Here is a 22,289-nt window from a genome sequence, read left to right on the forward strand (position 1 = left end):
CCTCCTGAGTTTTTTTCCCTCTGGGTTTAATGATCCAAATTACTGTAAAGGTGAATATGCCTTCATTTTCAGCTTGAAATGTTATATCCCACTCCATGGCTTCCATGAGAGATTAGCACTAATAAAATGACTTTTTATCATGTATCTTACATGATAACCATTGGAAATGCCACCATCTTGGTGTGCCCCTGTGTAAATATGAAATGGGAAAATGCAACTTAGGAAACAAAGTCTTGGTTTCCATCTAAGGTAAGAGGGGAGGCAGTACATTTTTCCTTGTTTGAAGCCATTGCGTAACAGGTTCAGTTTCAGAGCTTGAGAGATGATCACCATCCATCTTCTTTCACTATAATCTCAAGCATGACGTGTTTTATGACTCACAGATGTCGCATGAAGCTTAGATCCCCCACTGTCAGCCTCCCGCGATAAATGTGGTTCTTTTACTGACAGTAGCAGCTCTGGACTAGTCATCTGGCACCAAACATTTTTCTGGAAAATATTTTGTTGTTCAGTTGTTTCAGTCATGTCTGACTCTTTATGACCCCATTTGGTTTGTTTGTTTTTTTGGCAGAGATACTGGAGTGGCTTGCCATTACCTTCTTCAGCTCTTTTTATAGATGAGGAAACTGAGGCAAACAGGGTTAAGTGACTTGCCCAGGGTCACCCAGATAGTGAGTGTCTGAGGCCAGATTTGAACGCAGGAAGATAAGTCTTTCTGACTCCAGGCCTGGCCCTCTGTTCACTGTGCCACCTAGTTGCCCTCTGGAAAGCATACTTACTGCATAATATATTTAAAAAACACGCTCTTTTCATACCTCTTAAAAAGTTTAATTTCTTAAGGATTTGCATTTGATTATTCTCGGGAATAATAATAGCTGGTGCTTATATAATATTTTGTTTGTAGATACAGCTGTACCAAATCTATACTTAGCATAGGAGGGCTCTGAGCAATGATTCATTTGAAGTCTTTTTAGGCTGCAACACTGACAATATGCAGTTCACCCTTGTGTTCCTTGACACTGCTCTTTCAAACAGCATTAGTGAATAGGTGGCCTAATGGAGAGAATTCCAGGTCTGGAGTCAGGAAGGCCTAAGTTCAAATCTGGCCTCAGATACTTACTAGCTGTGTGACCCTGGGCAAGTCACCTAACCCTGTTTGTCTCAGTCTGCTCACCTGTAAAATGAACTGGAGAAAAAAATGACCCCAGGCAAATCACTTAACCTCTGTCTGCCTCAGTTTTCTTCTCTGTAAAATGGAGATCACAACAGCATCTACCTCCCAGAGTTGTTGTGAGGATCACATTAGATATTTGTAAAGCACTTAACACAGTGCCTGGCATGTAGTAGATACTTAATAAATGTTTAATGACTGAACGATTCATCACATTCTACTTCAACCAACTCTTGTTGAATCTTACTTCCCAATATCCTTGGAAGCTGCCCCCTCCCTTTCATACTACCACCCTATTTTAGGCCCTCATTTCTCTGTTTTTTAGATTGTTGCAATGGTTTTTCATCTGACCTTTGAACCTTCAATTTCTTCCTTCTCTAATCTATTCACCTCAGTTGGGTGAAAGTAGCTTCCTAAACAGAAGCATCAGGCATAGAGAGATAGAGAGAATCATGAAAACTTGGGTTCATAAACTGGTTCTGTGACCCTGGGCAAATCACTCAACCCCTCAGTGACCCAGACAACTCTCTTAAGACCAGAAATTATAGACAAGGGATCAGAATGCTTTGGTGGAAAAGGTTTCCACACAAATGGGTCCCTACACTGATGAAATACAAGTCTAGAATTAAAGAAAAAAATTTCCCTGAAAAATTGCTTTTGCCATGTGACTCCTCTCTTCACAAATCCTCAGTCCAGTCTCTAGCCTGGAGAAAGACCATCTTACTTTTTGATTTGCATTCCCAGAATTTTGCACCAAATGAGAAATTAATAAATGGGTTTTCATTCATTCATTCATTCATCCATCCATCCATCTATCCATCCATCCATTCATTCATTTGTTCATTCATTTGTTCATTCAACCTTGGAACTTTACCTTGAACAATTCACCTCTCAGACTCAAAGAATGTTAGCACTTTAGATATTGTATGGTGAGATAATGGATTTGGAGTCAAATGACCAGCATTTTAGTCAAAGCTTTGCTACTTATTGCTAGGACAAGTCATTTCATTTCTTTAGGTCTGTTTCTTTATCTATAAAGTGAGGGGGTTGGGATACATGGCCTCTGAAGTCCCTGTCAGCTTGAAAATCTACTTACCCAAGTGGCGATCTGGAAGGTACACAACCCTTCTAAGTCTTTCTTTTAAGAACGAGAGCGGGCAGCTAGGTAGCGCAGTAGATTGAGCACCAGCCTGAGGAAGACCTGAGTTAAAATTTGGCCTCAGACACATAACACTCACTAGCTGTGTGACCCTGGGCAAGTCACTTAACCCCAATTGCCTCACCCCCCCCAAAAAAATTTAAGGGTGGGGAACCTGAGGCCTTGGGGCCACATGTGGCCTTCTAGGTCTTCAAGTGCAGCCCTTTTACTGAATTCAGATTCAAAGGGCTGCACTTGAGGACTTGAGAGGGCTCCATGTAGCTTTGAGGATGCTGAGGCCAAAGGTTCGCCACCCTGATAAAGTACTGTCTACTGTTATATATTCTCTCATTTTACAAATTAGGAAACTGAACCTCAAAAAGGTGACTTGTGTAGAGCCTACTAAGCTGGTTAGTGATAGAACTCCCTATGTGAAACTTTTGCTTTGGCCCGAATTATTTTTTCAATGTTCCCTGAATTACTGAATATAGTTTCCTTTATCCCCACTTTGGGTCATCATTCTCTCTGCTTGGAATGCTACGCTCCTCCTCTTGCTCTCTCTCTATAGGGTGTTCCAAAAGTCTTAGTGCTTTTCTAAATGGGAGTAGACTTTGGAACCCTATATATGTTCTGCCCATCTACTAAAACCTTGTTCATAAGTCAATAAATTCATGAAGACATTCCAGTTTAGAATGACCTTTTCTGCTGAGCCATTTCAACACATACTATCTCCATCATTCATTTGGCATTTAAACATATGCAATCTATTGGCATCTCCTACAGGTGTAATGAATTATTAATTAAATCTTATATTGTTATTTAACTTTTCCCATATGTTTTGTCTCTCCAACTAGACTGACTCTTTGAGGGAGAGGAGTTGATTTTATTAATCTTTGCAATCCCCCATAATGTCTAGCACAGCACATGTAGAAGATGCTTAATAAAATTTGTTGATTGATTGACTCACTAGATCTTTAAATATGTACAATGTGTAGCCAAATTAAATAAAAACAAATAGGAAAGAAATTAGGATTTATTAAATATCTGTTATGTGCAAAGCACTGTACCAAGTGCTTTACAAATATTATTTCATTTGCTTCTTGTGACAATCCTGAGAGGCAGGTGCTATTTTCAGCCCCATTTTACAGTTGAGGAAACTGAGGCTAACAGATTAAGTGATTTGCCAAGGTCACACAATGACTGAATATCTGAGGCTGTATTTGAACTCAGGTCTTCCTAAGTTGTTAGTCCTTAGTAAGTGTGTTTTGGCACATTAAAATGCTAACCTGGGTTGACTTTAAAAAATTGGTCTCAAAGGGAGAACCAAAATATGTAGAAGATATAGAGAAACCGATTTCAGCTCAGCATCAGGAACTTTCTAAGAAGGAGGTGTCTAATGATGGAATAGACTGCCTTGTAACATAATGACTTTCCTTTCCATGAAGGATTTTGAGCAGAGGCTAGAAAGATGGCCATCTCTCAGGAAGGTTATAGAAGGGATTCCTCCATGAGTGGGATGGTTTGAACTAGATGACCTTATGTCACTTTCTTCTCCAATATTTTATAGTTCTAGTCAAATATTAGTGTTGTGCCAAGGATTTGTGAATGTGATGCTCTCCCCTGGATATTAGCTGCCTGAAAGGGTTAACTGTAGCATAATACAATCACTGGAAGATATGTCCTTAACCATAATGAAGACGGAATAAGTATTGGCCAATTTCAAAATAAGGGTCACTCAAATAATCACAGCTGATGATTTTTTTTATTGTAATGAACTTTAAAAAGTCAGTTATTAGTTACACATTTACACAAATGACTTTATAACTGTTAGTCATAAATATAGAACATTCAAGAAGTACAAAGCACATTTCATCCACAGCACAATTCACATCCATATGAAGAATTTAACCAGAGAACTAATTAAGTGCTTAACTTGTCCCCTGAAGCCAGTCTGGGGCTTCTTGATTTTTGTTTTTCAAAAAAAGGAATATAGAGATGTCCCATGTCCTTGCAGTCCATGAAACCTTAAATTGATGACTTAGAAAATGAGATTCACCCAAATCCTTGGAAATCAACCCGAGCTCAACCATTGCAAAGGCAGCATGACACTGATAAGGCATTTATAATTCAGGGGCAGTCTTTACTTTCCAAAAAGCATACACTTATGTATAAAAATATATGTTAGAGCAATTGGGTAAATCCCATACCATGTGGTACTGTGCCCCCAAAACAATTGCTGACAAAGGCAGGACTGCAAAATGTATGTACAGTTTCAGGATGGACTTTTCAGGAAAGGAGGGTGGTAGTTGTAGTGATAGGCATATTACCCATGCAAGCTTAATTCTGGGGTGTGGGAAGCCATGGCTTCAGTAAGTCATATCATTCCCTTTGCTCATCAGGCCACATCAGCAAATAGGATCCTGTCTCTAATAAAATCATCACCTGGGAAAATTAAAAGTGGTCTCTGCCCCCTACACACCTATTTGACATTGTAACTTGGCAAAGCCAACATATTAAGTTACTGGTTCATACTCATTTCATGGAAAACACTGTAATTGTTGCAAAATGCCTTTGCCACAAGTAGAAAGTAGTCATTGGCTCTGCACATTTTCCACTAGTCTTTCCTTCTGGCAAGAGATACTGAATGAAAAATAAACGAACTCATTCTCCTTTACTGCCGGATACGCAGACTTGAACGTGATCCCTTTTGGTGACTGGGAACAGGGCAATATGCAAAGTTGATTCCCTATTTTTGTCTTACAACTTGATAACAACTAACTCATCAGGAAAAACACAAGCTCCCAAATGTGAATTCCATGGGCTTTTAACACTGCCTGCCCATTGTCAATAGCAATTCCTGAAGAAAACAACCTAGGCAACTGAAATGCCACAGATAACTCCAGAAGAATACTGATTTTTGGGGTTAAAGAACCTTGAGTTGCATCCTGGCTCCACCACTTACTATCTGTCTGACTTTGGGCAAATCACTTAATTTCTCTGAGCCTCAGTTTCCTTATCTATAAAATATAATGTTTGGACCAGGTAACTTCTAAGGTTCCTTCCAGTTCTAGATACTATAAATGCATAAGCAAAGTGGAGACTGAGGTTGCATTTTCAGTCCTTTGTAACCTATAGAACACAGAAACAGGCTTAAAAGCCAGTGCTTACATGAAACACCGCCTTTACTGATGAAGTGATCATAGTCCCACAGGTGGCATAGCAGAAAGAATGCCAACCCTGGAGTCAGAAGAATTCATTTTTCTGAGTCCAAATCCAGCCTCAGACATTTACTAGCTGTATGACTCCGAGCAAGTCTGTTACCTCAGTTTCCTCATCTGTGAAATGAGCTAGAGAAGGAAATGGCAAACTACTCCAGCTCTTTGCCAAGAAAACCCCAAATGGGGTCATGAAGAGTCAGATATGACTGAAATGACTCAACAACAAAATCATAGTTCCCAAGCTCTCTCCACTGTCACCAGGAAGTGACCATGGCATCTATAGAGGCCCCTATCAAATGTTCTTGCTGATTCTCAGGAGATAGGCTGTCACCCACAAACTACCCCTTCTGAGCCTATCTCAAAGAAAGCCATTCAAGATTTAGCAGTCAAGACAAAGTAGGAAAGTAGGAGAAGAGAAGGAGAAAGTGGAATCTATCTAGATTACAGAATAGGGGAAGGGAAAAAAATTTGCTTTGTGCTATATAGAAAGACTAGAAGAGGTCACTCATTTTACCAAACCCAGCATCAATTCCACTGCTCAGGCACAGAGGAAGGATGAGTTGGCAGACATTGGGGGATAGAGCCTGGGGGAATCCCTGCTTCAAATATATAACACTCCACGGAAAAGATAAATAACTGATTTTTTTCCTATTCAAAACTAAATGATCAGACACTATGGTGCAGTACGTACTTTTCCTTTGCATGCTGGGACATTGATTCTTATTTCTGTTCTCCTCTACTGCCACAGAAATGACAGTGGAATTACAGACATTAATTTTCCCATACTCAGTTCTTATTTAGGTAAATGCTGAGCTAATTATCCAGCTTGGGAGTCACCTAGGTTCTTTGCTCTTCCTCTTTTTAAAAAAATTGTTTTTTAGCCATTTCCTTACTCTGTAGGTGAGTAGGAAAAATTGGAAAATAATATATCTCAGCGTAGGCTATTTGACTCCTTATCATAGAACTAAAGATCTGAGAGGGGTATTATAGGACTTGTTACTCATCATCACAAAATGCTTTGATGGAAGAGTGTTAGATCTATGGGATTCTTTTATTACTTCTAGATTTCAATTACTTTTGCAGTCCTGGTCTCCTGCCCCTAAGAATAAACTGGCTAAACACTGAATGAAACCTTTGTAAGACAGGGAGACGTGGAAGCTCCCTGAAGGCAGGTCCCTGTCTGATACTTATTCTAAATTCTCCTACAGATCCTCCTACAGTGCTAGGCACACAGCAGGCAGCTCAAGAGACTTTTACTGGTTTACTGATTACATTTTAACATGAATCTGTTTTTGCCTTTCATGTTAAAACCCATCAATGCAATTTAGTTTTATTTCATTTCTCATTTTACTAGAGATCCTCTGCATTTTGATCTAAAAGCTCCTAGGCCTTATTTGAAAGGTATTATGACAATGGCTAGTTACATATTTGAAACTACCAGGGTTGAAAAAGGGCAGGTGCAGGCAAGCGGAAGCTATTTCAGGATAGTCTGGCTCTGTCAGAATGTAAGACACTCAGGAAGTTCAGGGAAAGTAATTTGAATTGCTTTTCTACCAGAAGCATAATGATCCCTGATGTCAGATTGTGCACAAAAGAAGTAATTAGATGCATTAAGTTATAAATGTCACTGTATGTGTGTCACATGTATCTTTCCACTTTCTCTTTGTTTACATATATATATATGTATGTATGTATGTATGTATGTATATATATGCATATACGTATATAAACATAGAACCAGTATGAATTTTCAGAATGTGAACTGACGGCTAATGGTATGAAAGTATTTTGCCAAACATTTTGCACAGATCATCATTTGTATGAGATCTTAGGGGCTGAAGGCTTCCATCATTTCTGGATATAGAAGCTCCAGCCCCAAGGTTAATCATAGGAGCAGATGATTTAGATTTGTAAGTGACAAGGTCTCAGTGTTCTATAAGACAATGCAGTGGAAGGATCTTAAATACATCTCCACCTTGCTTTTAACCTGGGAGCTCAGCCCACTCTGCATCCAGACAGCCCTAGAATTGCATGAATTTTTTATGTTCACCAGAATGGATGGGGAAGGGAAGCACAGGCTATTTCTTGACTGACTCATTAAACAATCATTGGTTCATTCAGTCTTCAGAGACTTCAAAGAGAACGCATATATTTCTGCATAAGGCTTAACTGAGTGTTGTTTTTTCTATTAGATGGTAACCTTTTTGTCTTAACCATGTGATGAATTAATATATTTCTTTCATTCTTCCACATTGAGGATGCAAATGGGAATGGGGATTAGCTATGCCTGAATAACTAGAATGTAAAATGCTGAAATAATTTGATTCCTTTCTTATGTCAAAGGTCAAAAACCAAAATCTCTATTAAAAAAACGGTCCTGAAGGGGAAAAAAAAGGCTGAAAAGTAGGGGAGATGATCACGTGTAAGCGCTTTCCTACTGCTCCAGGTATTAATTACATATAGTGCATAATTTGATGATGAAAAATGGAGCAATTTTACAGGAATACTGTGGCTTGGAGAATGAGAAAAATCCCTGCCAGGGGTGAGGCAGCAGAGGCTAAATCATTTTGAATAACAGGAATTCATTTCAACTTGATGAGCTGACTCTCAAGGCCATCTTCATGGCAAAAAACTGATGGAGACACTTTCCCTTAGGATTGTTAATCCTTATTCAAGTTAAAGCTTGCATATTTGGAGTGGATTTGTATGGAAAATGGTAACATCAGACCAGAGAATCATGGTCAAGTTCACAGCTTAAAGTACCATTGACTTCTCTTGAAAGAGAGTCCCCAATGACCCTGACAACCCAAGCTCCAACGATCGTATTTCAGGAAGGCTTTTTGGTCGATGCAGTATCAGTGACATCACTCAGTGCTTTCTAGTTTACAGAAAGAAGCTGTCTGTGCTCAGCACAGAGCTATTCCTTTGGGGATCCTATTGATAGAGGCAAGAGATTCTCTTACTACAAACTATAAATATGAGAAATAGTAAAAATTCTCACTGCAGACAAATTTGGATCTGACAGAGTTATGAGAATCCCAAGTGGCTTACAGTTGTCACTTATGTTAGGAAATGGGATAACCGACATGAAAAAGAAAACTCCTCATCCTATGTCAGATGATCAAACTCTAGAAGTTTCTTATTGAGGTAACTTTAGTGGAGATTTCTAGTTGGTTACCATTGAAATCTTGGTCTTGGTCATACAATCAGTGAAAAACCAGGAACATAAGCATATGCGATAATGTAGTTTCTATCCCACTGAATGCGAGTTATCAATTTGCAAGAACATTTCTGAGCTCAGGGAATGCAGAATCCACCACCACGGCTATGTTTCCCAGTGGACTATCTTCTTTCCCATTCCCCTCCCCCCAACCCACCTCCCTTTCCCCCCCCCTCCCTCCCCACTTTGGTCTCACATGACAGACACAATGTAAAAATGAATCTACCAGAACAGGAAATTCACTTCACACAGCACAAAATATACAAATGGCACTAAGATGTACACACATTCAAATTTAGTTGTTTTGAGCAAGGCAAAGGAAAAGGCTCGAGCTTCATCTGGCCCCTGTTAACGGCTTTTGCTCCTCATCTTTAAAATGAGCTAAAACAGCATGGCAGATAGCATAAAGAAACAATCTCTGCTCTTTCCCATCCCCACCCCCCCTTGCCAAACAGAAGTTTAGAAAGCAGTATGTTAACATGGTTTTTACTGTCCTGATAGTAGGTCTTAGCACTGGGTGTTACCTGACCTCTCCTTTGGGCCTTGACTAAATTTATCACTGATTGTTTTTTAAAAAATACCCAAAGCGTCTATTCAGAGGTGGTTCACATTCCAATGTGAAGAACCCTATAAAACTCACTTCTGAGGCAAAATAAAATAAGATGAAATTAAAAAAATATTTCTACCACTTCCCAGAGTACCATATCTGACAGCCATAGAGAAGCCCAGGCACTAGTAATGCAGATTACAGGTGAGCGCTAAGATGAGGGAATTTCTACTGGAATACAAGAAATTAGATCCCTTTCTTGGTGGGTCATATGGTAACAAAACACTGACAAAGCCAGGCCCCAAGCACAATGGAGATGGTTTCACAGAATGGCGCTGGGTAGAGGGAGATTTCTTCTTCTTTTTATTGTTTTTCCTTTTGGATGTTACTCAGAAAATGGTGGGAACATGCCTAAATCAGCAAAGTCTTCAATATTATAATTGCCTGTTCCTTGGGTTGGGTCTCCTGGCATCGGTAGCATGTCCTGCAGAAGAAGGGAAAAAAGCCAAGGACAAAGCTGGGTTACTTGGTAAAGAACTGGGCAGATCCCAGGAGGCCAGCCTGCCAGATATGCTCAGGTTCATTTTTCTAAGTGGCACAACCTGGAATTGCTCCACAAATCTCTGAAAAATTCAGATCAGACTATGGTTTTCTATGGATTGCTATGGATTCTCCTTCCACAGTGGAAAAGTGGAAACACTTTTCATTTAAGAGCATCACTATGGATAGGTATATACAACTAGTCTACATGAACAGGTTCAATTTTAAGTTGAGAGGAAGGCACAAAATTCAGGGTAGTCTGTGTATATTGTATATTGTGGACACTCACAAAGCAACAGACATGTAAAGGGAAAGGGCTAGCAGAAGATTATAGGATACAATCTATGTTTTATTTATGTGAAAAATGATTACAGTGGGCAAATTCTGCTTCCAGCTTTATTGTATTTAGTTTCAAACAAATCAGTTAACTTCTCTGTGCCTCAGTTTACCCATGTAGAAAATGGGGACAGAAACATGTATATTCTTCACAGGGCTGTGGTGAGATTTAATGTTGGTCAAGTGCTTCGAGATCCATTGGAGGAGGGTAAGGGTTTACCTTGGAAGCACAAAGGATAACCCCCTTTGACAGCTAAGGAAATGCTTGCAAAAGACCTGGTATGATAGCTGGGTACTCTGTACATGTAAGATGAAACTGCTGCCTTTTCATGATAGTAAAAGCAACTGTAGCCATAAACATTCATCCGTAGGGACACTGAGTAGCATAGCTAATAATGGAAAAGGGAACCTGAGTAGTTGACAGAGGAAGGGATATAGTTCTGGAAACCCATGGCCTCATCAGTACGCAAATCATTTTACTACAGTCTATAAAAGATTAAAAAAGGAGAGAGAGTAAGAGATCTGGATAGGTAGGATGCCCCAACTCAAAGGATTTTTTCCTTTTTACTGCTGTAGAGGGTATCGATGAGGACAGGGTATATTATCCAGCTAAGGCCAGACCATGCCAAAAAGGAGACTAAGAGATGAAATGGGTAACAAAAAGGCTTGGTCCTAATATTAGGGAAGGCAGGGTTGGGATGAGTGCTATTTATACTACTTAGGAAAAGATACAAAGTTCATCTTACCTGCTTGAACCTTCTGGAGCTTTTTTTTTGGGGGGGTTGTTATTTTTGTAAGTAGCCTCATTGAAATCAGAAAGGAGAGATCACCATTTAGCTGGGTTATACCGCAAGGTGGTGGGGCAACATCCAGAAAGCCAGGTCAAGTCCACCCTGGGCACAAGTGATGGGGCAGCCAACCCATGGAAAAGATGCCTCAGTGACAAACTAATCAGACTGCAGTATGATTACCTTGGTTAGAAAAAAAAAGCAAAAGACTGGATGGGGCTAGAACTCTTCATCTCTAGTGAAGAGAGAAGAAATGTGAGCTCCTCCCAGGGTGGACGGGTACTAGCTGCTGGAGGTGATTAAAGCTGAAAGAAGCCTGCAGAAGTCAAGCAAGATTGTAGATTACTGTACATGGGGTATAATTGACATTTACTTTCACATGTAAGAATTTTACTTTGTCATATTGGTGACTTCTGAGATTCTGAACATATTCTCAGTCATAACAAATATTCATTAAGGATCTACCATGTTCAGGGTGCTGGGGACATATGAAGTTTAGATAAGACACCACCCTTACCCTCATGAAACTCATAGAAATTAGAAGCATTTCCTCTTTTGACCCAGAGTAGATTTAAAGGTTTATTCTGTTATAGCAATGTTTAATGAATTCATGTTAAGTACAAAAATAACTGGAGATTTGTCTCCTCTAGCTTTGGGATTCTGGAACTCTCCCCTCCCCTTCAATTCCTTTTTAATCAAAGGGCAGAGTTATGGTCTTGTACCAGGACAAGGAAAAACTTGAATGCTGCGGCAAGGAAAAGGGTAATAGGAAGCAGATAAAAGTATTCGATACCTACGAGACGGTACTCTATTTACCTGGAATACTTCAGTCTGATTGGGCTGCTGATGTGAATGTTGGTCACTGCTCTGCTGATTATGATGCTGGTTTTGCCACTGCGACCAGACCTCTGAAGGCCTCCCTTGAAACTGCCCGCTACTTTGTCCACTTTCAGCTGAAAGATTCCGATGCAGGACAGTTTCTTTAAAATGGATACTAAAGATCTGAGATCTCTAAGAACTACTTCAGCTCTAGTGTCTCTGACAAATCTGAAAAAAATAGTTCACCTAGAATTCAGCTTATATACTTGGCACGTAAAAGAGATTCTCTTTCTCTCTGGTTTAAAAAAAAAGATGATGAAATTGAGCACTCAGGTGGCAGATGGGCTGGGGAGAAAGAGAAACCCTCTATGCATTCATGAGATAAGGAAGGCAATACTTCCTCCCAGTGCCCTGTTATATTCCTGCTCTGGAGACCACCTGTCAGTCTAATAGAATGGCTTAAATCTTGGTTGCCCATTGATCATCTGCTGTGACACCTAACAGGCACGTTCATTAGTACTGTCTGTGGCAATGTATTTATCATGAGTCGTGAAAAAGTCACTTTCAAACTGGATCCCCAGATACTCCCAGGGTTGTAAGTATCCTCGACCAGAGCTGAATTTTGGGCTATGATTGAGAAACAAAATGAACCACAGACCACACTGTCTCCTGAATCAGCTGTTACTTCATAGGTAAGTCTGTCCTGCCAAGGTAACAATTTCCCTGTACCTTTTCAAAGAGAATTAAGACGAGCAAAATCAATTCCAGTAGCATTTCTTTGTTTCTCATAGTGGATGGAACTGTCTACTATGTTATGCAATGTCCCCTCTACAAAGACCCACCCAGTAAATTTATCCTTGAACTTGGCCCCAAGAGAATTTGTTTCTGTAAATGGCTTTGTAATGAGTGTCTCTTGTCCATCAGTGAGAATGATGTAACCCTGTTTTTCCCTTTCTTCCTTAGCTTCCAGGAAGTTTAGAGACAAATTTGATATCCAAATACAGGAATTACCTTCTTCTCTAATGCCTTATAACATCTTAACTTACTTCTTATGCGCCTCTTGAATAATTCTTTTTTAAAAAAATTCTTAGTATTTCTAGTCAATTCAATATTTTTTCTTTCTAAACAATCTCAGATTTTTTTGGTAGCAAATGAGGCATAAATAAATATAGCACTTATCTGATCCGGTACCGATTAGTTCGGATATAGGACAGCAATTTTGCCATTACACAGACCAGAAGGTCATGCTTACAAATTAAAAGGAGCAAGTAAACTTTTAAGGTCATTTGAAAGCAAATCTGCTGATTCAAGGTAAATCAGCTCTTGTATTATTTTTTAAAGAATACCTGATGGAGAAGTAGTACAATAAAAATTTTAGGTAAACTTTTTTTTTTAATTCCACCAGGAACTGCTGGTTTATTTTCAAACTTTCAACCACATTAAAAAGAATCATGACTTTTTTTCTACCAGTTCAAAACATCATAATAATGGTTTCAAGACATTAGGCTGTCACTCTGTAGGCACACATCAGCCAGATGCATCCACTGCATTGCTCCAATTGATGTCAATAAGCAATGTATACAATATCTGGATCATGGACATTGTCAATTTTGGATAAGGATGGAAAATGTTCAGGAAAAAAGAAATACACAGTCGTATCCTGATAAACCAACATTGACTATAGGAACTGTTTTGATTTCTTACTTAGCCTATCACTGGTAGTTACAGATTACTAAATAGTAACCATAGTACTAAAAGCATTCTAAAACTCAACAGAGGCTATACTTTATCTAGACTAATTTATGGCCATTCACTTACCCTAATACAACAGAACTTTACCATCATTTATGCAAAGTGATTTTCACTAAAGAGTATATGGTAAGCTTTAATGATTTTTCCCATAATACTATCTCATGTCCATAACCTTGCTTGCTCTTTCAGACAACTGAAGTATTTCAAAAGGTCTGGTTCTGATTCTCCCCCAGTTAGGCCTGGTCATATTAGGGGAGGGAGAGATAAAGCACACCATTTACTGTGAATAATATCCTGAAGTAGAATTATTATTTGAATTCCCACTGCATTTATCTACGGGGCTGGAATCAGTGAATATATTTAACATAGTTATAATTTGAAATAGTGAGAATCTGAATACGTGTGAATACTTCATAGGGTTCATTATTTCCACTAATCAGGACTAAATGTGGCACAATCAGCCCCCCTGTTGCTGTTTGCTAGTGGGATAGAGTTATGCTATGGCGAACAGCACTTCATTATTACAGAATTTGAAGATGTTCCCAGAATTCTGGATGCCCCAACCTGTATCTTCGTTGTTCAGTCATGTCCAATTCTTTGTGACTCCATTTGGGATTTTCTTGGCAAAGCTACTCGAGTGGTTTGCCATTTCCTTCTCCAGCGCATTTTACAGATGAAGAACTAAGGCAATTGACTTTCCCAGGTCACACAGCAAGTGTCTGAGGCCAGGTTTGAACTCATGAAGATGAGTTTTTCTGATTCCAAGCCCAGTGCTCTATCCACTGTGCTACCTTGCTGCACTAACCTGTATCTTTTTTTTTTTTAATTAGGCAATTGGGGTTAAGTGACTTGCCCAGCGTCACACAGCTAGTGAGTGTTAAGTGTCTGAGGCCAGATTTGCCTCAGGTTCTCCTGAGTCCAGGGCCGGTGCTCTATCCACAACAACCCCCCAGCCTGTATCTTTACTGATCTGTTTTTCAGGAGGAAGAACCACATTGGGTCTTTGAGTTACACAGAATTCACATTCAGGGCAAATGGATACAAAGCAGTCGGAATTCAGCCTAATGAGATCTATGCAGCAGTATGAATACTTACTAGTAACTCCCCTTTCTACGCATGTAGACTAGGTGTCACTTAGGTATGCTGGGACAGACATTCCAAGACCAAGGATGGGTCAGATACAGATGGTACATCTCACAAGAGTACAGTATTAAAAATCTCTATAAAGTGCCCAGGGATTGTAAGTGCATTAACATTTGGTGACCATCAGCTGCAAAGGGATTGCTAGACAAGGCCTGCAACTTGACTATGGTTACAGATGATGACTTTCTTTGGCAATAGCCATTCAAGAAGACTGTTTATTGAGACTTTGGAGGGGTTGTACTCTGTGACAGCAGAGGGAGCATGAACATCAACAAAATGACCAGTCATCAGAAATACTTAAGAATTTTATCTTAAACCAGAACATTCGTGGTGTTTCTGGAAAGCATTTTCCTGTCCCAAATGCCCTTCTTTTAAATCTTTGTGGAAATATGTATGGTTATATGTATGTATGCACATACACACATATGTATGTATATATATATATAGTTAATTGAGATTTTGTTATATATATTATATATATTTGTTCTATATTTTATTATTATTATTATTATTATTAATCATTAGCCAGAATACCTCATAGCTCTATATGAAATACCTGGTTGTGGCTACAGTTAATTGAGATTTTGTTGCACACAAGTGTATATACGTTAACACATGTGTATATGTTAACATATATTAACATATTATATAATGTGTGTGTGTGTATATATATATATATATATATATATATACACATAGACACACATATATGCACATCCATTTATGTTTACACATACAAATAAGCAAAATCTCAATTAACTATAACCAGTGAGGGGATGGGGTGTTCTGGCTATTAATAATAACATGTACGTACCACTTAAAGGTCAATAAAGTACTTCCAAGTTCCTAGTAAAGCAGGAAACCCCTTTTGGTTTTAATCCTTGTTGAAAAATTATTAAATATAGAAGAGCAAAAATAATCTTTGATTCTGTGGTATAATAAGGTGCTCCAGGGCCATTATTCTGAAACTCAATTATAACCTGACAATTCTGCCGATAAAGTATAAAAGGCTCAGGTGAATGTGCCCTGGAAGTTTATTTTTTTGGGGGGGGAAAAATGCCTCATATCAGTTCTTTTTTCTTAGAATTTGCCTCTTCCCAAAAACCAAGTGGAGAAAAAAATTCCAATTAAAGGTTCTAATTAGTTGAATTCTCATTTCTTCAGGGGTCTCGTCTGTATCTCACCCCTTCTCTTCAGTCTCCTTTCTTTCTTCTCATGAAGCTCTGCATCCTTCCTTTGTTGGTTGGCTTACATTGCTACCAGAATATCAGAATAAGAATCGAGCTATCCTAGAGCTGCTGAAAACACAGACTTGCCCTTTTGGCTCCAAGAATTATCAGTCATCATCTCCATCAGCAAAAATGGAAAGAGAGGCAATTGGAAGTTGTAATGGAGTTTCAAGCACCATTTCCTAACAACATACCAGATCTTGGGTGTCTCCACCAGGCAGTGGTAAGAATAAACCCCCACTGAGAGAAATGTATCCCGATGGAGGCTTGCGGTATCCCAGGGAGCTGAGGCAGAGAGATGGCATGCTTCTTTTTCAGCTGGGATCAATCACTGCAACTTTACCCTTGCTGACAGTTTCCCTTTCAAGAGATTCAGCTGATTCAGGAATCCTGCTGACAACCACTAATGGTAAAGAGATTTTTTAAAAATGCTTTCTTAAAAGGCTCACATCTCTGAGGTTCACCCTCAGAGATCCCATCTGGTTGCATCTAATTGGATGAAGTCACCATGTGGAATAGCAGTGGCAGCACATGACAAAACAGAGATGACGGGCAGGGGCCACCACTCACTTCTTTTTTTGAGTGGGCCTGTCCTTTTATTGGTATAGGGTACCTATAACAATGAGGATCAGCCCTTGCTCTGTATCTTAGAGTTCTAGAAAATGGTATGGGAATATTGAGAAATTGTGACTTGTCTAGGGTCACAAAGCCAATATGTGTCAGAGTTGGGACTTGAACCCAGGTCTTCCACATTCCCAGGCCAGATCTATATACACTATATCTTGTTGCCTCTCTGTGAGCACTCAGTATTAACTACAAACACCATCTTGGCATAAAACTCATAGTAGGCATGTGGCAAGAAATGGTGCTTTTAATAAAGATCAGAAACTTTCCAAGAGCCATATCTAAAAATGGAAGATTATCTTAAAAAATTTAGCATCAATAGACAGGTCTTATAACCCCCCTCCCACTTCCACACACACACACACATCCCAGACCCCAAAGGCCCATTAAGTATAAATAGTTTATTATTTTACTTTTGGTTAAATAATTCACCAAGATATTTATACTTTATATATTTAGGCTATTTAGAATTCATTGGATTTCTGCAGATACTTATTCACATTATTTAGCCCCACATTTGGCTTTGGTATTCTTTCTAGACTTAGTCTCAATGGCAAGCTCTTCCATGGATTTATTCCAATAGCTAGCTGGGAAAATTTAGTTCTTTGGGGGTTGGATGGGCCATTTGGCATAGTGCTAGGTTTCTATAGAAATCTCATATTCAAACAAAATGGTTCTGACTGGGAGGCTTCACAATGAAAGGTTATATAGCTGAAGTCAACACTGCCTGACTTAGAACTAAGAGGGGACATTTGCCTATAGAGTCCCAGAGCTAACTCTTAAAAGGCTGAGAAATAAATCAGGATTATAAAAATTCAGTTTCAATTTCACTAATCAAAGATGCTATAAATCAAGTCCTCTCCCCCTTAATTGTATGATTTTTACTATTCCCACAAAAACTCTCCAGAGGGGTCTAGTGAATGTTCATTTTGTTTTTCTTTTAACTTACCGCATTAACTGCCAACTAGCTGGCATTTGGGCAATTGTCATGTGAAAAACATCCTTGGTTTACTGGACCAGAGGAAAATTCTGCATGGCCATTAGTCAGAGAGAAGTGAATCATCTTCATCTCACTTTAGTTTTTGTTTCTGGTACCTTTTGGACTATTTGTCATGTGCTACTGAATGTAGGTTATTGAGGGGTATAAGCTGGTAGGCCATGGCATTCTTTATCACCTAAACAAGGGGTGGGGAACCTGCGGCCTCAAGGCCGTATATGGCCTTCTAGGTCCTCAAGTGTGGCCCTTTGACTGAATCAAAATTTCACAGAACAAATCCCCTTAATAAAAGGATTTGTTCTGTAAAACTTGGACTCATTCAAAAAGGTGCACCCAAGGACCCAGAAGGCCACATGTGGCCTCTAGGCTGTAGGTTTGCCACCCCTGAACCATGCCCCATAGTTGACCTACACATTTCTTCAGAATTATCACTGGTTAGCCCAATCAGTATGGATACACATTGTGTGTGTACATCATACATGGGTAGGGAGTAGTTGTAAGTGCTGTTTATCAATAGAAGCACTTAGAGATTGTACTGCTTCTCATTTTTATTAAAAAATATAAAACATCCTGAAAAAGGCACTGATGGTTTTTCAGAATGTCTGATACCTATAAGAGAGTTGCATTAAGAATCTGCCTGTTGAACTCTGCTTTATTTTGTGTGTGTGTGTGTGTGTGTGTGTGTGTGTGTGTGTGTATAAGTGTGCTTGTGAGTATGCTTGTACATAGAGGTAGGGAAAGGGACTGGACCTCAGATTTTGATAGTATGAGTTCCTAGCAAAGAACTTCCTCTATCAGGACAGGTTGGTACCTTCTTTGCTACTTACAATCCTAAAAGGTTGCATCAAGTATTGAGAGGCCAAGTGACCTTGCCTAAGGTCACCCAGACAGCATGCCTCAGAGACAGGACTTGCAGCCACATCTTCCTGGCTCCATATACACTATGCTAGATTGCCTCCCATGCTCTCTCTTCCATATATGCCTAGTTATAGTTGATATTCATTTTTTCTTCATTTCCACTTAGCTATTTGTCATTTATTCAATGAAAGGATAACAGGCAGATGTTAAAAAAAAATCTCCCAAGATAGTGGGGTATGTGAGTAGTCCTGCCCCCTTACCTTCTGTTTTGGCCTGCCATGTGCAAACAGGCAGTAAACTATAGCTAGTCCTGGGATAAAATGCAAGAGGTGCCTCACCCACTTTTGCCTCTGAACTTTAAAGGAAAGCCTACTGAATCTTTGTCAGCCTCCATTTAGCCTGTAAAATGATCCCTGAAGTTTTTCACTTACCCAATGGACCTTTTCCCCCCACAAATGGTGAACCAAGATGGGTCCAAGCATGTGTTAAAGCAAGAATATGCAAAGTTACTATAGGAAAGAAGCAAATTTAGTTAACAACTCCCATCCCTAGCACAGGATGGCTTCTGGAATTCAACTATTTGGTGATGTGAATTCAAGCTTAAAAAAATGCCCACAGACTGAAATACTTGAAATTCTTAGGGAGGCGCTATCCCCATAGCCTCTTTACAGGGGCAAAGCCATTTACCCAAACTTTGCCGAGTTTCATATCAAGATGAGGGTTCTTTTGTTTTGTTCCACATATGTGAGTCTTGTATTACAAGTAATAAGATTAATAGTTGGATAAGCATCTGAATTCATGAGGGTAAAAAGCAACCAAACAAACAAACCAGCCAGTCTTGGATTGGCGTCAAGAGATGCTGTACTCAATGATACTGAATCGTGCTATTAAAAGCAATAATGGGGTTACTACCGATAAGTAAACATTTTCTCTTGAGGGAATTAGAGTGTTTTTAATCAGATGACAATGAAATCAAGTCCAAATGCCTGACATGGTCTCAGAACTTTTGCATTTTTATGTCAGACAGATTTTTATAGTTTTATGCCATAGCTTCCCATCAATTCATTAGTGTAGGGGACTCCTGGCGTGGAAACTGCCTCTACAGATGCAGAACAGCACCTAGTCTGCAACTTAGAGTCTTAGAGAGTTCCCCAGGGCACTGAGATGTTAAGTGACTTGCTCATATGAGGTCATATAGCTTGTATGTGTCTTGAACCCAGGTCTTGACCTTATCCTATATGCCACACTGCCTCTCCCTTTAGGATAATAGGTTCATTAGATAAATGCCTTGTCATGAAGGTGTCTATAGCATTTAGGAAGCTTGGGCATCACTTTGGGCTTCTCACCCAACAGATTAACTGATTCCTTCCTACTTTCTCACTGCCAGCAAAGGCAAAAGTCTTCCCTTGGGAAAGACATTGGGGAAATTTATTTTAAAATGAAACGTGATCTATGTGGCAAGGGCCTCTGGGAAATGCACCAGAACGGGCAGTTAATTGCTTATAAGACCCTTCTAAATAAAACCCACTATTACATAGGGAGACATTTTGCAACCTCCAGAAAGGAGAAGAACTCAAATTACCAGGACAGGAGTCCCAAGATCAAATTTCTAAATAACACTGCAGGTTGAAAAGTAGCCTCATTAGAAGCTTCTTCCAAACTTAAAGGGAACATTCCACAACCACTTGGCATTAGAGGGGCAAAGGCACTGGTGAGAATATATTCAGGAAAGATTCTGCTTTTGTAGCTCCTCACAGCAAATCATTTCCAACCTACCAAACCCCGAGGTCCTGTTCGCGAGGCTGGAGTAGGCGTTCCCACTGGGTGAAGAAGTGGCTGGACTGGAGAGAGGACTGTAGGAGGATGGGTCGGCTGGGTAGGTATGGCTGGTCCCGATCCCAAAGGGAGAAGACTGAGTCTTGCTGGACTGCGATGGGATTTGCTAAGCCACCGCACAAAGAAAACAAACCAAAAACATCACAAAGTTCTCCTTATTTTATACCTTCTGGTAGACCTACATCACTAGAGACTAGCAGGTGTAATGCCAGTGTCGAACAGAGCAATGCTTCACGGATTCTGCCAACCTCAAACATTTTTGACATCTAGAGATCTGCACTTACTGCCACAGGCATTTAGGGAAAGAGACAGTTAATATCTAAACATACACCACTGGCTGAGCAGCAAAGGAGAATGAATGCTTTTTTGAGGCACCAGCTCAGATGGACAGCATCAATTTAACATCTAGCAAGGCAGCACAAAGGCTTCACCCAGCTAGTTGTAGAAGAAGACCCCCTTTATTTGCTCAGTGGCTCGCTGGCTTCCTATTACTGCTACGCTGAAAGAAGAATGGTAACACTAGGACAATTCTTCATGGCCAAAGGAAGGCAAAGAAGCCATTTCAAAAAAATGGCTTGGGTAAATGCTTTAACATTACATTTACCTTGGTTGTGATGACACTGGTGCTTTTTTTTTCCTATTAAGAGCTCAAAACAGTTAATAATATAATTACTTACAGTTCCTCACAGCCATCTAAGGGGGGGAGGTGAAGACTTTTCAGTAAGAAAGATCAAGTGGGCTAACTGGCCCTCACATCATACTCAAGAGACAGCTATTTTTACATATAGAAGGTTCAGAGGACTTAACTGAGGGGCAGAGACTTGTTCATAGAATGCTAATGCCTCTGCAGTACTGACTTGTTTCTTTAAACTCCCCAAAATAACATAACATCAGAATAGCTGCTGAAGGTTAAAGCAGTAGCTGTACTTAGGTACTGTAAAACAAAAAAATGATGGTGTTGAGAATCTACATACTGAATTGGAATTAATCTCCAAATAAAGTCTGGCGGGTAACCAGATGATGAAATGTACTTAAGTGAGGCAGTCAATTGTTGCCTTTTATTTGGGAAAAGGGGTGATGTGATTAAAAGCATTCTATGTTCTGATTGGTTAACCCTGGATTTCATTAAGGGAAAAAAAATACAGATATCATGATCACTAATAATGCTAATCTAGCTGTCCAAGTTTCAAAGGGAGAGGGAATGAGTCAGACCATATTCAATCCTCAGGAACAATGTCAATTATAGAGAATACAGACTCTTGGCTGACCATACCAGTTTCCTTATGAATCACCATACCTGTCCAGGAAATGGCGGACGACTCCCAGTCCAGGCAACTTGACTCTGATTTATCTGACGAGAAATTTGCGTCATATTTTGGCCTGTTGACGAAGAGGACTGGATATCATTGACCCCAGGTACGTGAACTACTGAAGAGCTAGAAAGGAAGAAAATAAAACTCATGTGGGGGAACTATCATGACTAATAATAATAATACCAGTAACATGATTTCAGCTGACTAGTGCATCATGACAGTCCCCAATGTATGATCACGTCCAGAATCTGTTTTCTATTTTTTTGGATCACAGAGTTCCAAGGAGGGAGATGACACAGATTCTATCCTTCTCCAACCCTTAGGTCACCTTGTTCCAAGCTTATCCATTAGAGTGTGGTCTTCTTGAGTGCCTGAACTTCTCTTCCACCTTTGTTTGTATTGAGTGCCTGGCATAAAATAGGTACTTAATAAATGCTTGTTGACTTGATATGTTGATTTATCCCCTCCTGTAGCATCTTCAATTTCTCCTTTTCTACTGGTTTTCTCTCTAGGTATATATTCTAGATAAAGCACTGGGCCTGGAGGCAGGAAGACCTGAGTTCAAATACGATGTTAGAACATAGCTGTGAGTCCATGGGCAAGTTACTTAACCTCTGTTTGCCTCAGTCTCCTCATTTGTGAAATGGGGATAATAAAACCACCTACCTCTGAGTGTTCTTGTGAGGATCAAATGAGATAGTAATTGTAGAGCACTTAGCACAATGCCTGGCACACAGTAAGCACTACATAAATTTCAGCT

The 22,289-nt window shown here is 39.6% G+C and overlaps 1 protein-coding gene across 4 annotated transcripts in view; it reads right to left on the bottom strand.

The window, feature by feature from the left end:
• Positions 1 to 8,929: 8,929 nt before the first annotated feature.
• Positions 8,930 to 22,289, bottom strand: part of ARNT2 (aryl hydrocarbon receptor nuclear translocator 2) — a 267,900-nt gene continuing 254,540 nt past the window's right edge. For 3 of the 4 annotated variants that reach the window (XM_078151114.1, XM_078151113.1, XM_020965854.2), the window contains 4 exons: positions 21,514 to 21,652; positions 20,157 to 20,322; positions 11,775 to 11,911; positions 8,930 to 9,778 (listed from right to left, as the gene is read on the bottom strand). In XM_078151114.1, coding sequence (XP_078007240.1) covers positions 9,680 to 9,778; positions 11,775 to 11,911; positions 20,157 to 20,322; positions 21,514 to 21,652 — 541 coding nt within the window. In that variant the 3' untranslated portion in view covers positions 8,930 to 9,679. The remainder of the gene's footprint in view (positions 9,779 to 11,774; positions 11,912 to 20,156; positions 20,323 to 21,513; positions 21,653 to 22,289) is intronic. The other variant, XM_078151115.1, reaches the window with a different exon arrangement.

The sequence above is a fragment of the Phascolarctos cinereus genome, unplaced genomic scaffold (genome assembly GCF_003287225.1).
Source record: "Phascolarctos cinereus isolate Bilbo 61053 unplaced genomic scaffold, phaCin_HiC Scaffold_3;HRSCAF=262, whole genome shotgun sequence".
Taxonomy (NCBI): Eukaryota; Metazoa; Chordata; class Mammalia; order Diprotodontia; family Phascolarctidae; genus Phascolarctos; species Phascolarctos cinereus.